This window comes from Narcine bancroftii, chromosome 4 (assembly GCF_036971445.1).
Source record: "Narcine bancroftii isolate sNarBan1 chromosome 4, sNarBan1.hap1, whole genome shotgun sequence".
Lineage (NCBI taxonomy): Eukaryota > Metazoa > Chordata > Chondrichthyes > Torpediniformes > Narcinidae > Narcine > Narcine bancroftii.
This window is the reverse complement of record NC_091472.1, coordinates 26,061,861-26,079,705: the sequence shown is the minus strand read 5'-3', so window position 1 is coordinate 26,079,705 and position 17,845 is coordinate 26,061,861. Positions and strand designations below refer to the sequence as shown.

At 41.3% G+C, this 17,845-nt stretch overlaps 1 protein-coding gene across 2 annotated transcripts in view; it reads left to right on the top strand.

Moving 5' to 3' along the window:
• prkd3 (protein kinase D3) overlaps positions 1-17,845 on the top strand; it is a 384,168-nt gene that overhangs the window by 150,416 nt on the left and 215,907 nt on the right. For both annotated transcript variants that reach the window (XM_069930973.1, XM_069930972.1), the window contains exon 2: positions 13,367-13,505. In XM_069930973.1, the coding sequence (XP_069787074.1) occupies positions 13,367-13,505 (139 nt within the window). The remainder of the gene's footprint in view (positions 1-13,366; positions 13,506-17,845) is intronic.

Genomic DNA, 17,845 nt, shown 5'->3' with positions numbered 1-17,845 from the left:
GATATCTCAGATCCTGGCACGAGGGAGGCAACATACCATCTGGGATACTAGATCTCTTCCACAGAGCCTCTTATCTGTCCCCCTAATTATGGAATCCCCTATCACTACAGCTCTTCTCCTCCTCCCTTTCCTTCTTAACCACAGGACCAGACTCCGAGCTAGAGACCTGATTGCTCTGTCTTGTCCCTGGTAGGTTGTCCTCCCCAACAGTATCCAAAATGTATTCTTGTTATTGAGGGGGGACAGCAAATTGAAAGAACAACACTGATTTTCCGTCTGGGCACTCTCCAACCAGATGGCATCAACTTTTCCAGTTTCTGCTATCCTGCTCTCCTCTTTCCCTTCTCCTTCCCAGTTCCCAGCGTATTTCCTTTCCCTTCCCTGACTGTCACCCATCTACCTTCCTCCTGCCTCCTTGGTGTGATACTGTCTCTGTAACTCCTGTCTCTCACCCCCTCTGCCTCCCGAAGGATCCAGACTTCATCGAACACCAACTTCAATTGCTTAACTCAGCTTGTCAGGAGCTGCAGCTGGATGAACTTCTTGCAGATGAAGTAGACAGGAATACTGCTGGCTTCCCTGATCACCCACATTTGCAAGAGGTATATTCCCCTGCCTTGGCTGACATTCCCACTGTTTATGACCAGATGAACAAAATTATGATATCTAAAAAAACCTGTGCCGACCTGCTGAATCCTTCTTGTTCCTTGAATAGGGTGGCCGTGTTTTTGTAGCGGTTTGTTTTTCTGTCAAACAGTGCTGCTGGAACCTGGGTGCAATTCTAACCGTTTGTGCTGAATGTGTGGAGTTCTCCCTGTGGATTTGTACAAGTTGCTAAAATTTCCCTCCAAATGTTTGCTGGTACATTACTTTGCTTCTGTAAATTACTCCTTGGTATAGGAATGTGGCAACAAAATGAAAGGGGAGTCGATGAGCAAGTGAAAGAGAATATATTAAAAGTGGTTGCAATCAGGGCAAAATACAAAATACGGGTCGAGCAGCATCAGTGGGAGAAAAAGAATGATCAAGGTTTTATGGATTGCTCAGATGGGGTTAACATTGACATGAAGGGCTAAATAATCTACTGTGCTCAACATGGACTCTTCCTAAATCCATATTGTAAAAACCCACCTGATTAGATGTGGCTGTCAGTATTTGATAGATTCCAGTGATCTCCCTCCCCACCCCAACCTCAACAGTAAACAAAGTGCCCTTTGGCCTACAAAGTTGTACTAAATCATGTCCCTACCTTAGAAATTACTAGTCTTACCCATAGCCCTCTATTTTTCTAAACTCCAGAAGTCTCTTAGAAGGCCGTATCATATCTGCCTCTACCACCATTGCTGGCAGCCATTCCACGCATGCACCACTCTCTGTGTGCATTTTTTAGACTTCCTCCCTGGCATCTCCTCTGTACCTAATCCCCAGCACCTTAAACCTGTGTCCTCTTGTGGCAACCATTTCAGCCCTGGGAAAAAGCCTCCGACTCATGGAGAGAGACGGTAGCGTGACTCAGGCGGGTTAGGGGAGGGGGGGGGGGGGTCGTATTATACACGGAGGTAAAATTTTTCCCCCATTTCCCCTCAAAAATGGTGGGAGGGTCACATTATACATGAATATTTATGGGTAAATGACTGATTGTCATTGCATCATTAGCCATTTTACCCCCCACATTTAAAAAAAACCCTGTATCTTTTGGTCCATTGTTTTAATTTTGAATTATACTGGATGTGCATCAATGATACCAAGCCACCCCCCTCCCCCCCAAAAAAAAATAACCACCTAATTTGCATTGGTCTGCAATTGCAACAAAGTGGCTGAATAAATTATCTCCCCTTTCAAGAAATCTTGGAAAGTGTGGTGGAACTCCAGTCCTGCCTGTGCTCCACATCTGTATGATGTATGATGTGGTCTTCCTGTGGACAGTATTATACATTGTTTAGAGAGAGAGTGTTTGGAATGTTACCATGGCAGCAGTTGTAGCTGATTTGACCCGAATAAGGTCAGAATTGTTTGTCAAATCCTATTTTGCAGTGTTATGGAGGGAAGCCTTGATGCTGCTGCAGGACAGGAAGTGACAAGTAGGAAGTGCTTGTCATATCCTTAAAAACATGGACTTCTTGATGCTTTTTGCAAACTTTCTGAACCAGCAGGATGTTTTGTCCACCCGTATACAAATAAAGTTAAATAAAGGTCAGATCATTTGAACAGGGTGAAATCTGTACTTTGAGAATCTGTTTCACTGCTCTTTATCCACAAGCAAAACCTAATGTCTGGGGGTTGGAATCCCCCAGATTTCATCAATTGTTGTCAACCAGAGAAAGGTAGACTTTATCCCACAAAAAAATTAAGCAGACTAGATCTTTGCTGACTTGAAGAAAGAAGAATGTAGGGGATTTTATTGAAATATAGAAAATTCTTACCAGACTCAACAGGCAAGAAGATTGGTGAAGTTATTGGTGTAGATTCTGGGAGAGTGGCAGTCAGAGTGTGAGTTGAGAGTTAGTTACAGATTTTAAATGATAAATTTCAAAATAAGCCCCACCTGCAGTGGTGTCTTGGTTGTAGAAGCCTATTAGTAGTGGAGAGATACTGGAAAAGATGCAGACAGGTGGGGTTTATCTGCATTTAGAAAGCAAGGATTGATGAGGAATAGCATGGCTTTGTGCATGGGAAATTGTGTCTCATGAATTTAATTAAGTCTTTTGAAAAATGGACCAAGTGAATTGACAAGAGCAGGGTAGTAGACATTGTCTACATGCACTTCAACAAGGCCTTTGACTAGGTTGCACATGATAGGTTGGCCTGAAAGATTAGAACAAATATGATCTGTGATGAGCTCGTCAATTGAATACAAAATTGGCTTGGTGGAAGCAGTCGTGGTGGTGTAGGCATGCTTTTCAGATTGGTGGCCTCTGTCGCAGTGGAATGTTGCATCTTAGGTCTCCTACTGTTTGCCATATGCATTAATGATTTGGATTAGAATGTAGGTGACGTGATTAGTCTGCTTGCAGTTGACACCAAAACTGATGGTGTGATGGCCAATGGAGAAGGTCGTCAAGGTTGCAACAGGATCTAGATCAACTGGGCAAGTGAGCAAAGCAGGGTCAGCGTCTTGGGGGGTGGGGGGGGGGAAATTGCATGCCATGTCTTCCCAAATGAGTTATTGTGCCTCCCATCTGTATATGAGAGGCATTTTGTGTTCCCCCCCCTGCCAATTAGATTTGTTCTGACGCCGACTCTGGGCAAAGTATTGGTCAAACGGAAAGTGAAGCTTTTTAGTGTTGTAGAGCAGAGACGTAAATTAAATTTTAAATTTATTTACAACATAGAAGAAGGTAAATCCATCCTATTAACCTACCAACCCCATACCTTTTTGGAGGGTGGGAGGAAACTGGAACACCCAGAAAAAAACCCATGAAGATGCATCGTTCCCTGAAAGTGGTGAAACTGGAATGCGTTTGACACACTTGTCTTCATCAGGTGGGACATTGAGTCCAAAGATTTAGAATGTCATGTTGCAAGTCATTGGAGAGGCTGCACTTGAAACATTGTATGATCAATTTAGGAAGTGTGTAGAAAAGATTCAAAAGTAGATCACCAAGGACTGGAGGGCTTAGGTGACGAAGAAAGATTGGATAGGGTAGTTTACACAAAAATGCTGGAGAAACTGGGGTTTGTTTAACCTGGAGTGAGGGAGGCTGAGGGGTGACCTTATAAATCCTCATTAAATCATAAACTGCATGGATAAGGTGGATTAATGTACCATGGTTGGAGAATCTAAAACTGGAGTGTAGATTTAAGGTGAGAGGAAAAGGTATTCAAGGGGGCCTGAGGGGGTCAGCTTTTCACACAGATTGTGGCAGGTGCTATTACAATGTTCAAGATACATTTGTATAGGTTCATGGATCGGAAAGGTTTAGAGCCAAATGTAGGCAAATTGGACTGTCTCAGGAACGCCCCTTGGTCAGCATGGATGTGGTGAGCAAAATTATCAATTTCCCTGCTGTTTATGGTTCCATGATAAAGAATGATTTTAATTTCTTCAGTTAATTCAGAGTTCAGTTGCACTTGTTTATAATTGCTCCTTTTAACAATGGCTATAGACCAATGGGCTTTGGGGGTTTGTCTGTTGAGTACTGCATTCATTAAAGTCAGTGAATGCAAGGCAATAATGATTATTTGTAATTTTTATTTGTCCATTGTGAATGATCCTTTTCAGAAGTGAGCAGAGGGACAGTTAATTTATTTGTTTAGGGGGTGTGGCTGTTGAGAGCAAAGCTATTGTTTATTGTCCATCTTTCATTGCGCTGAACCAAGGGAGCTACTGTGGCTGAACTATGTGTGTCAGTCTAGAGTTGCCCTTGGGCATGTAAAATTCCCACTCATCAAGTTCATTGGTGAACCAAATGAGTGTTTATGACACTCCTCTCACATCATGGTTACTTTGTCTGAGATCTGGGATTATGTTTCGTTTGTGGGTGTATTTAATGAACTGAATTCTCTTGTAATGGGATTCAAGCTTGTGTGGTTTAATCAATAATCCAGACATCTGATTGTTAGTCCAGCATTTTATTCATTTTGGTTCTGTACATACCAAGTGCTTGTTCATGACCTACTGACAGCTTTTTTATCAACAAAGTGGCAAGAAAGAAATAATTTGCTTAATTAGTATTTATTTTATTTATTTTGTACGGTGATTTATGTAAATGTTTGCATTATGCAGAACAAATGACAATTGATTCTGAATAATCATCAGGCTACGGGTTTGTATTCTTGTAGTCTCAACAAATATATAATCGTAATCCATCGCGACATATAGGAAACATTCTCGATCTTTGCTGATAATAACCATTCATTATTTATTCCATAAATTTACTAAATAATGATCATTTTCCAATAAGGTCTAATTAATTCTTGGTGATATTCAACAGTATTATCGTTGTCGAATTCTCCAGCCCAATCCATTAACCAGAAACTTAATCAGTGATTGGTTTACTTTGAAAACCTCCAAATTCTTACAACCAGCTGAAAGGCTTCAAATCAGGAATGTATTCACGTGCCTGGATGACTAAAGGTTCAACAATGGCTTTAGACAAATAAAAGGGACTGAACATTTTGTGAGTTTACTACATTATCATTCAGTGCCTTCATCCTGGCTTTAGTGCACCATCCGTAAGATGCCGTGCGAGAACTCATGAAAAGTTCGTTGACAGCACCTCGTGCCTTACCAACTGACACTGTCACAGATGACCTGGATTTGGAAATATATCTATATGCTGGCACTGTTGCTGTCAAAGCCATGGAAATCCTATACCGTCTTTCTCATTTGTTGATCGGTTGTTGATGGTCCTACACAGGACAAATTTGTCATTCATCTCTGCCCATGTCAAAGGACGGTTAAGAGTCTGCCATGTCACAAAATTGGGGTCACACGTTACCAAAACTGAATAATGTTGGATTTACTTTCAAGTACAAATTCAAATTTATTGTCGGAGTACAAACATGACGTTGCATACAAACTGCCAGGCAGTTGTTGGCAGTGTAAACTGTACAAAAGAACGAAATGTAAACAAACACTGTGCAAAAAAATAAATATTCAGTAAAAAAACATAATGAGCGAAGTTAAAGTCCTTAAATGAATTTCTGAATGGATGCGTTGTTTTGGAGTCTGATGTTGGAGGGGTAGCAACTGTTCCCGAGCCTGGCGGTATGATTCTTGTGGCACCTACACCTCTTTCCTGATGGCAGCGATGAGAACAGAGCATGTCCTGGGTGGTGTGGATCCATCTAGATTTCCTCGATGACGAGGAGAGTTTTGCGTGTGATGTACGAATCTGTGTCTGCTACCTTATGCAGGACTTTCAGCTTAGCAGTATTGGGGCCACGATGTAGCCCATCAGCACACTTTCCACTGCTCTTCTATAGATGTTTGCAAAGGTTTCCGAGGTCATAATGAATCTCTGCAAACTCCTGAGGAAGCGAGGCGCTAGCATGCTTTTTTTCCCAATGATCACTGGATGTACACCTCTGGATTTCCCTTCCTGAAGTCTACAGTCAGCTTCTTGCTTTTGATGACATTGAGTGAGAGGTTGTTGGTAGTACACCATTCAGCCAAGTTTTCAATCTCCCTCCTGTAACCTGACACATCACCTCATTTTATACAGCCCACGACCATGACATCATTAACAAATTTGTAAATGGTGTTGGCTGTCAAGTAGTAAGGTAGTTTTTTAGAATAGAAAGATTTTCCAACCTGCTGAACTTTGGAGTGGCGAGCTTAGCGTAGCGGTTAGTGAGTTGCCCATTCAGAGCCAGCTCTTCAGCGCTTGACGTCCTGCTTTGCGGAAACTGCCAAAATGTTTGGCCTGGAAGTCAGCCTGAAGAAAACTGAGGTCCTCCATCAGCCAGCTCCCCACCATGACTACCAGCCCCCCCACATCTCCATCGGGCACACAAAACTCAAAACGGTCAACCAGTTTACCTATCTCGGCTGCACCATTTCATCAGATGCAAGGATCGACAATGAGATAGACAACAGACTCGCCAAGGCAAATAGCGCCTTTGGAAGACTACACAAAAGAGTCTGGAAAAACAACCAACTGAAAAACCTCACAAAGATAAGCGTATACAGAGCCGTTGTCATACCCACACTCCTGTTCGGCTCCGAATCATGGGTCCTCTACCGGCACCACCTACGGCTCCTAGAACGCTTCCACCAGCGTTGTCTCCGCTCCATCCTCAACATCCATTGGAGCGCTCACACCCCTAACGTCGAGGTACTCGAGATGGCAGAGGTCGACAGCATCGAGTCCACGCTGCTGAAGATCCAGCTGCGCTGGATGGGTCACGTCTCCAGAATGGAGGACCATCGCCTTCCCAAGATCGTATTATATGGCGAGCTCTCCACTGGCCACCGTGACAGAGGTGCACCAAAGAAAAGGTACAAGGACTGCCTAAAGAAATCTCTTGGTGCCTGCCAAATTGACCACCGCCAGTGGGCTGATAACGCCTCAAACCGTGCATCTTGGCGCCTCACAGTTTGGCGGGCAGCAGCCTCCTTTGAAGAAGACCGCAGAGCCCACCTCACTGACAAAAGGCAAAGGAGGAAAAACCCAACACCCAACCCCAACCAACCAATTTTCCCTTGCAACCGCTGCAATCGTGTCTGCCTGTCCCGCATCGGACTGGTCAGCCACAAACGAGCCTGCAGCTGACGTGGACTTTTTACCCCCTCCATAAATCTTCGTCCGCGAAGCCAAGCCAAAGATTGCAGCGCCAGTGTCCTGGCGCCGTCAAAAAGAATTTGTACATTCTCCCCGTGTCTCTGTGGGTTTCTACTGGGTGCTCGGTTTTCCTCCCATCCTCCAAAAACGTACGGGGCTTTAGGTTAATTGGTGTATTGGGGGAGTCACTCTCTCGTGGGATGGAAGGGCCTGATCCACTGTTGTGTCTAAATGTAACTGCAATCAGTTATGATTTGATTCAAGTACAGCAAGCAGAGCAGCAGTATTCTGGGTTTGCTATCGATGCTGCCTGATGTAGAGAAAAATATACAGTGCCCCCATATTTTCCATTGTTTTCCTTTATTTTCCCCAGTTTTAAATTTGTCATCAAACAGTTCACATGTGATTAAAGTGCACGTTCCAGATTTTATTCAAGGTTATTTGTATACATTTTGGTTTGACCATCTAAAAATGACAGCACTTTTCATTCATACAGTGCCCTCCTTAATGTTTGGGACAAAGACACTTTTTAACTTTATTTGCCCCTGTGCTCTGCAGTCTTTAATTTGTAATCAAACAATTCAAATGTAATTAAAGTGCACATTCCAGATTTTATTTAAGGTTATTTATATTTATTTTGGATTGACCTTGTAGAAATTACAGCACTTTTTATACATGGTCCCCTCATTTCAGGGTATCATGATGTTCAGGAAATTTGGCCTCATAGTTTTCATCTTTGTTCCTTTAGCGGTATGCTTAGGATCATTGTCTTGCTGTAGGATGAAGCACTGTCCAATGAGTCTGGGGACATTTGCTCGAACCTGAGCAAATGAGATGTTTCTATACACCTCAGAATTCATTTTGCTCCTGCCGTCAGTATTTACATCATCAATGAAGATAAGTGCTCCAGTACTTGCGGCACCATACATATCTAGGCCACAGCATCCCCACCACCATGTTTCACAGACAAATTGGTATGCTTTGGATCTTGGGCATTTCCTTTATGCCTCCACACTTTGCTCTTGCCATCACACTGATACAGGTTAATCTTGGTCTCATCTGCCCTCAAGATTTTTTCCAGAATTCCACAGGCTCTTTTAAATACTTTTTGGCAAACTGTAATCTGGTCATCCTGTTTCTGTGGCTAAATCATGGTTTGCATCTTGCAGTATAACTTCTGCATTTCTGTTCATGAAGTATTCTGCAGACAGTAGGTCTCTGCCTCCTGAAGAGTGTTTTTGATCTGTCAGACAGGCATTTGGGGCTTTTTCTTCATTATCTTTTCAAATGTTTGAGATACTCAAAACTGTACAATTTCATGGATCCAGGTGAATAACAAGTAGCAATTATTTATTTTTACAAACCTGTGTGTTGCTGGCAATGGCAGTGGTATTTATTGCCTATCATAATTATCTTTGGAAGGTAATTATGAGCTGTCGTGTCCAACAGGGGCAGTCTTTCTGGTGAAGGTGTTCCTATTGAACTATTTTAATAAAGATAACAGGTTGACAAAATGCTTCCGATTACATCTCACTTGGAAAGTACATCCAGCTGATGGTGTCCCTGCATGCCTCATGTTTTTGATCGTATTTATTAACTCTGTGGCTCAATCTTTTAAGCTCAGAATAACCTGTACAACTAACTGCAATGCATTTGGTAAATTGTATTGATGGTAGCCACAGTAGAAGGAAGGTATGTTTATGTGGTGGGTGGTTTACCCATGAAACAAGCTGCCTTTTCCTGATGATGTTGAGCTTTTTGAGCTAAACTCATCCAGGCATTTCCAGCAACTTTTGTGATTGCACCCTGACTTAGATGCTGGTTAGGGTTTGGGATGTCAGAAGGAGGGTAACTTGCTGGAGGATACTTGGTTTTAGACCTACTTTCTAGCAACGTTATTTATGTGGTTCACAGAGGAGTCTGATATCAAGCATCAGTGCTGGGACCTGTTTAACAAAGCCAGCTGATTGTAATTAGTTTCTCAGTGCTGGGGTTGATGCTTGGGGCTGGGGAGGGGGGGGTTGGAGGGGGGCGATGTTGACCTTTATTCAGCCAATAGATTTGAGTGACTTTGTGAAGACAACTTTGGTTGTACCCCTCCTGTCCTTTGAGGTGCTTGCTGTATGTCATTGATATCTCTGTAACAGGCAGCAGGTTTAACTTCCAAATTTAAGGTCTTGATTTTTTTTGCATGCCGAAATTGAGAGTCTGTTCAAGATTCAATTTATTATCCTAGTAATAAAACTGCATATTACATGAAATTTCTTTTTGTCTGCTACAAAGCAGACAGTTTCGCCACTGCAGGAATTGCCTAAACGCCTCTTACAGAAAGAGAGAGAAGCAAGAGGGAGTCCATCCCCTCCCCCACCCAACCCCCCCCCCCCCCTCCCGCAGAGTCACAGTGTGTCCATAGACTTGCCTCTAGCACTTCCGCAGTCTCTGCAGCCACACAGAGTCCAGTCCGAACCACTGGCAACCCGAGCTCCAGACTGAACCTCCGACACGGTCGGGAACCCTTCAGCCTCCTTGGCACCTCCTCTCATTTCGGTTCTGATGCGCGGTGCCCCTCCAGTCAGCTCGAGCCAGTCTCCAGCAGCCCATAGCTTTCCCAGGTTCATTGCCTCAAGTCGCCAGAAGCCCACCGCATGCACTGGTCCCTTAGCCGCAGAGCCCCCTCGCTGGTCCACTGCGGTGGTCTCCGTCCCAGGGGTCATCTCCTCCATTTCCCCTTCTCAGACTGGACATGATCTTCCCATCCTCTGGTGCCCTGCTCCAGTCCTACACTTCCTCGGAGTCTGCAGCCCCTTGTGGCTGCTGCCGATTAACGGGCGCCGCCATCTTGGGTGCAGACCTGCAGTCGCAGAATTTTAAATAAAATCATGTTCGTTTCCCATTTTTTATTGAACCGTTTGGTGATGAATTTGGGTGCTTATCATTGAAATTCTTTCTTTTGACAATTCTAATTTATTTTGTATTATTTATGTATCTTCTGCTTTACAGTTGGCACTTTACAATTGGTTCAGTCCCAAAATCTACAAAAATACCCTTTCAGCAGATGTTTCCCTCCCCATGTTGTATCAGTTTTAGATTTGATCATGTCTCTACATCCATCAGTTGAAACACATTAAAAAAAATGAATTGCTGCATTGTCCCACTTCACCTCTTTTCCATTAACAAAGCGCCCTTGTAAGGAGCCTTTACATCCTAGTTAAAATTCTACTTATGTCAACCTTCACTTTCTGTCTTGTAAATTCATCTGTAACGTGTTTTTCTGAAATTTATAACATTCCCCAACCACCCCCCTCCCCCCCCCAGGCATTAGGAACTTATTAAGTCAGTTTCAAAGATTGTAACTGCTGAGTTTCAGGGATCTTCAACAGTGTTGCACCTGCCTTGCATGTTATTAGGTGCTGATTTTAAAGTGTTGAATTTACTGATATTGATATACAGTGCCTGACATAATGTAGGGCCTCTGCTCCAAAGTTTTTAATTTGTAATCAAACACTTCACATGCGATTAAAATGCACATTTCAGATTTTATTCAAGGTTATTATTCATTTTGGTTGGGCCATGTAGAAATGACAGCATTTTTTATGCTTTGTTCCCCCATTTCAGGGCACCATAATATATGGGACATTTGGCTTCACGGGTATTTGTGAGTACTCGAGTATGTTTAATTGCTTCAGTGGTGCAGGTATAAGAGAGATAGGCTTGTTTCTAGACTTTTGATCACCTTTGGAGTCTGTAGTTGCCATTTTGCAACACGAGGACCAGAGTTGAGAAATGGAAAAAAAGAGACATCGCTGAAGAGAAAACCTAAGGGAACGCGCCCCCTAAAACAAGCAGGAGATGAAGATGGCTGCAGTAGATCCATGGCAGAGCACCACCAGAGAAGATACTCTATGAATAACAGACTTCCACGCAGTCATTGCTTGCAAAGGATATGCAACGAAGTGCCAAGCATGACTTTAATATACATACCATTGCTATGTCCCAAATATTATGGTGCCCAGAATGAGGGGCTATGTATAAAAGCACTGTAATTTCTACAAACTAAAATGTATACAAATAACCTTGAATCAAATCTGGAACATGCACTTTAATCAGCTGTGATTTGTTTGATTATAAATTTAAAACTGTGGACATGGGGAAATAAAGGAAAAAAAGTGTGTCTTTGTCCCAAACATTATGGAGGACACTGTAAATGTGATTTTGGATTTATTTTCATTCTTTTAATATTTAATGGTGTCTTTAAACCAATAAATTGCACTTTCCAACAGAGGTTTGCTTCCTCAATGTTATAAATTTATATCCTGCATTGCAGGACTTAACCATGACATCCAGTTGTTAGCAATGAAAAATTCCTTTGTTTGGCTAAACAGGGGTTGAACTCTGCGGTTTTGAAATAAAGCAAGTTCTTTGTTTCTTGGTGAGCTACGTGTGATGTTTCACAAGAAAACAAGAAGAACACGCTGTGGAGCACATGGAAACTAGGTGGATTTATAAGGTGCTCCTTTAAAGCAATCAGTTCAGAGCTTGGAAGTAATGCAGCAAATGCTGCAGGAGTGCTCAAAAAGTTAGAGTGTTTAATTTACTCCACACCATTGAAACATCAGTGCTGAAGGAATAGGAAGTTTATAGCATGGCATATACAGGCGGTTGTCAGCAGCTGGAACTGAACTCTCTGCAGTTATTTAATATTATAAAAATCCTCCCCCATCTGCTTTTTAGCAGATGCAAAATTTATTTGATACAGTGGCAAACTAATTTGAACGTGAAACAAAATAAACGCTGATGTCACTGGCTTCACGAAGAACAGAAGTTCAATGAGAGACTGAAGTTTGACGGTCTCCCTTAATTGATGAATTTCTGAGGCATTCGTCAAGGAATGGGGCGAATGACTCAGGCTCGAAACGTTGGATACCCTTTACTTCGTACAGATGCTATGCTACCTGCTGAGTTTCTCCAGCGCCTTTACATATTGCACTGATTTCTCATGAGATGCCTTGGAATGTTTGATGTAAAGGCAGAATCTCATTCAAAACTTGATGGATACTGAATTTTGGGAGAGGAGCAGGAGTAGATGTGGAGCTGAGGCCAAGATCAGATCATCTGTGATGTTATTGAAAGGCAGAGCTATTTTGTATGTTCTGATTCTCATTTAGTCTCGTATTTGCACATTGTAGAAGCCTGCTGTCATGTGGGAGGTGAAAGTGCATAAATAAAAATTCATTAATGAGCTTTATCTAATTTAACCGAAATTGAGAGGATTAGTTCTACAACAGTACTGGAACAAAGATTTTTTTTTTCAATTATTTTCTTTTTAAGAACAAAGTACTGGCGGTGAATAGAGGATTCGGGACTGAGGACAGGCACAATTTTTAATTGCTTATTTACATTTGGTGTAAAATTAGGGACATATTGCATGTGATTCTATCGACCCGTGGCCCAACACCAAGTAACGACGTCCGAACATGACGATCGACCAGGCAGCATGGGCCTAGACAGCCTTCTTCCGTAGGCCACAATGGCAATGGAGGAAACAGACCAATCAGCGGATCGTAAAGCCACCAATCAGCCACACCTGCTGATGATGTAGCAGCAAGGCTCAGCCAACCTATAAAAGGCAGAGCAAATGACCCAATAAATCAGCACTGTTTGTACTCTCGAGTGTGGGTGTCTTCTGTAGAGCTCTAATCCAGAGCTATAACTGCAGCCACACACCACACTATAATCATTTAGAACTGATTGTAATTTGTGTAAATTAGTGGAAAAATGCTTTGGAATCTTTCTTTGAAAGGCTTGTGTTGCCTGATCTCAATGATACACTGTTAATACAGTATAACATAAATCAGTACAGCAAAGTAACCGAGTGACCAGAATTGCACATAGTATTCTAAATGTGGCCTAACCAAAGTTTTTGATGCTAATAGGTGTATGTTTGAACGTCATCTTAGTGATTTTTTTTTTTTCAGTTGAAGTATACAAATTTTCCAAGTCCATTGGAGCAGTAAAAATTAGGTTATTCATTATGTTGGGATTATTTTGCTTAAAATACTGCTTTTTAAACATTGAGTCAAGTTGTTTGTAAAATTTGCAGAATTTGGCATTTGTAAATTTTTAATATGCTTTTGTTTTAGTTCCCGGAATGTGGCTTTTTTGGAATGTATGACAAGATCTTACTCTTTCGCCATGACCTCAATTCTGAGAACATCTTACAGAGGCTGATATCAGCGGAAGATATTCATGAAGGGGACTTGATTGAAGTTGTTCTTTCTGGTAGGTTATTATGTTATGATTCAGCCTCTAGTTATGGATCTAAGGATGCTGAGTTGCCATTTTATCGCACTAGCGTACAATGTTTGAACACTGGATAGTTGTCACATATATTAAAATTATCCTGTATTTTGACAGAAGATTTTGTCTTTGGATCCCTATCCTAAGGAAACTCTTCCAAAGTTTACAAATGCTATTTTAAAAAAAACACTATTTCCTCATTCATGGTCTTTGGGATTAGATTTAACGATACAGCATGGTGGAAGGCCTTTCTGGCTCTTGAAACCAGTGCAGCCCAATTACACACAATTAACCTAGAAATCTCATAAATTTTGGAGGGTGGGAGGAAACCAGAGCACTCAGAGAAGACCTGGGCAGGTAATGGGAGAAGATACACACTCCTTACAGACAGCGCTGGATTCGAACCAGGGTCACTGGCGCTGCACTAATTTTGACGTCCTAATGAACGTGATTATTTTTGTCATCTACTCTGTTGCTCATCTGGGGCTTAACTGAACATTTGCAAGTTTGTGTAAAGCTTCGGCATTATGAATTAATGAAACATTTTGCACCTTTTTGTCAGAAGTAGTTACGGTTTATAAAAAAAAAGGCTTGACTGTTTTTCCTGAGTAATGTAAATTGTAAGGGTTAAAAATGAACATTTAAATAATACAGATTTGACATTTGAATATTAGATAAAATTTGAGGGTTAAATATTTTGCCAAACATCTGTTGGAGAAATAGGAGTTGCAGGGCTTTATTACAGCAACATGGTACGTTGAAATAAAGATCAATATTCCATTTGCTTTCCCAACTCGATGCACTTTTGTGATTTGTGCTCTGAGAGCACCTACATCCCTTTGTATTTTACTCATTTGCAATTTCTTTCCATTTGGGTCATCTGCATTTAGATTTGACTCTTGATGGACCTCTCATTGGTAAAATGACATTGCCCATGCTCTGTTGTAGCTAAACATTTTCTCTGCAATTTCATTTTATTTTATACAACCTGTGTTATTCGAGATTAACTTGCTTGGATAACATGCAAAACAAAGTTTTACACTGTATCTTGGTGCACGAGACAATAAGTCATTCAAATCTGGATATCTTTTTACATAGTGGGGGAAGTAAGGGATACGGGGAAAAGGCAGGCTTATCTCCATCTACCTATCATCAGATCAGCCAGGATCTAAGTGGATGGTGGAGCAGGCTCAATGGGCCAGATGGCCTACTCCTGTTCATATTCTTATTAATTTCAATCCTTTGCACCAGTTCATGGCCTCACACTTTGCTGCATTTAACTTCATTTGTCATTTTTTTTGCCGGCTTATTCAACCTATAACCAAATGCAGAGTCCACATATTCTCATCAGAACATGGCGTCTCATCCTTTTCATATCATTGCCAACCTTACGCTCTACCCCCTTCCCCAAGTAAATTGGAAATGATTGCGAGCCAAGAATTGAACTGGGGCACCCCACTACTTGCATCCTTCCAGACTCAGAAAGAGCTGTTTATTCTGACTCCCTGCCTTTTGTCTGATAACCAATCTTCAGCTGATGCTCATACACTTTCCACAATGCTATGAGCTCTTATACTTGGCTGAAATCTCTGCATTGCTTTCTGTATTGGGAAAGGAGGTGTTTTGTTTGGCTGAACACCACAATACTGTATTAATCCATTATTAATGCAACATGGTTAATAGTTGTTTCTATTAAAGTTGCAATCTTCAGTCAACTTCCACATAGTTTCAGGCCAAAAGTATGGTCCTAGTTATTAGGAGGCAGGAAGGAAGATTGCTGAGGCTCTTGCTGAGACTTTTAAATCTTTGCGGAGCATGAGCAAGGTATTGGAGGACAGCAAACATGGTCCCCTTTTCATGAAAGGCAGCCGGGAAAAAAACCTGGTAACTATAGTCTTATGAGTCGAACATCAGTGGTAGGGAAGGACCAGGAAACAATTCTGAAGGAGTGAGGATTAACGATTGCTTGTAAAGGCAGGGACTAATCAAAGACTGCTAACGTGGCTTAGAGAAGCAGTGATCTTGGCTGACCGATTTGATTTAAATTAATTGAAAGTGTATATGAGCAGTGGATTTGATTTACATGGACTTTTGTAAAGCTAATGCTCAGGATCCTAACCTTTAGAACCAATCTTCCATGCCAAAGGCTTTCATTCTCTTCCTCAATTAAAAAAAAAGTAGACATACAGCATGGTAACAGGCCATTTTGGCCCACGAGTCCATGCCGCCCAATTTACATCCCCGGGTACGTTTCGAAAGGTGGGAGGAAACTGCAGCCACCTGGGGAAACCCACGCAGACACAGGGAAAACATGCATACTCATTAGAGACAGCGAGGGATTCAAACCCTGGTCCTGTAAAGGTGTTGCGCTAACCGGTAGGCCTAACTGTGTGACCCTGCAGATTAATAACAATTATTGGATTTGTGAATTTCCATACCCCAAACCTGTGATTGCTATATACTCACAGAATGCCATTGGATTTTCCTTGATACTGTCCATCAGTGATTTCTTGCACCCTCATTTTTCTGACTAATTTCCTTATTAAGCACCCTCACTAATTAATCTTTGCTTCTGGATTTAGTAGCAATATATTATTTACATCCCTCTTCTTTAAGGTCTCGATCAAACCTCAAAACCTTCCGCTTTAATCAACAGAATTTGCACTTTCTCTCAGGTTTTCACATTTTTCAAACTGCTGAATATGGAATGGACATGATGAAAATTTTGAATTTCATAAAATTTAGCAGCCTTGGATACTTCTGCCTGTTTTTGAGCTCTGACCATTGTTGCAACTTGGTGAGCACACAATCCACGGTTGACCACTGACCATTTATTCTCAATGAAAAATATGAGATGTTGGTCAGAGCAGCTGGACACTTGTCCACAAAGCTCCTTTATTTAAAAAAAAATCCCTTATTGAATATTATGGATGGCAGGAAAATACTTAATTCAGCAAAATAAATTATTCCCATACTAAAACGTGGCTTGTCTTAACATTTCAATTGGCCCTCTGTCCTCTGGGACATCCACAGAAGCAATAAAAATATTAATGATGATATTGGCTTTACATTAGAGTTATTCCACATTAGATACAGAAGGGATTTGGATTCAAATTACCAATCTGTTTACGCTGTTCACAAAAATGATGGAGGAAAAAACAGTTGCAGAGTTTAGCCCTTGGTGACATCAGGTCTGGTGCATGCAGTGAACACAAACTTGTCCAATTTCAAAATCATATTTCAATTTAAATAATTACTGTTCATAAATTATACACTGAGACACAGTTTTGACTGGAATATGGCTCAAAAGTTTACCATAAAAAGTAGACATTATTCCTAGTTAGGAAAAATATCTTTGTTTTCAAACGGGGAGTGGGAATGCTATTTGAACAGAATCAGAAGGTGATTTAATTTTGTTCAAGTTATCAAAGATAAAAAGTAATTAGTAATCTCACCAAACCAAAATGCTCAGAAAAATATTTGTAATAATTGCTTAACGAAGAGTGGAGTAAAATCCACTTTGCTGATAGCCATGGCTGATATTTAACACAGCTTATTTGTCCAAACTATGGAACTTATGCCCTGAGTGATTGGGCTGAACACATAATTTACAGCTACAGGAGACTTAGCACATCAAGCAAGTCAACATTTGTTTCAACACTGCTCCTTGAACTGGAGTTGTCCTGAAAACTGCTTTAAAAAATATCTAAATACAGTAAAACTCCTGGATTGATAGATATTGGATAAGTGAGTTTTCCAGTGTATTGAGACTGACTCCTACAATGCTCGACTAATACACCCGCATAAAGAATAAACAGTTCAAAAGACAGAAATACTTACACTGAACAAATGTCACTTGCATGAATATATAAACTTTAAAGCATTTTACTTTTCAGTCATATTCTTTGAAAACTTTTAACTGTCGCTGCAACTGCAGCTTCCTTCCCCTCCACAGAGCGGCCAGAAAGACGAACAATAACATTATGGATAATTAACCCCCCATCCCCAAGTTTATAGAAAAAGCCTTGCTAATATACTTAGTAATATACTATAACCAGATAACCATTTACAGAACCGAATCAAGCCAGTTCAGCCCTTCTTGTTCATGCTGAACAATTTCTCCCACCTAGTCCCACTGGCCAACATTCTCCATAACCCTCCATACTTTTCCCGTCCATATACCTATCCAACTTTTCCTTAAATATTAACAACGATTTTGCTTCTACCACTTCTGCCGGAAGTTCATTCCACGCCCCCACCACCCTCTGCAAGAAGAAATCCCCCCTCATGTTTCCCCTAAACTTTTCCCATTTTACTCTCAA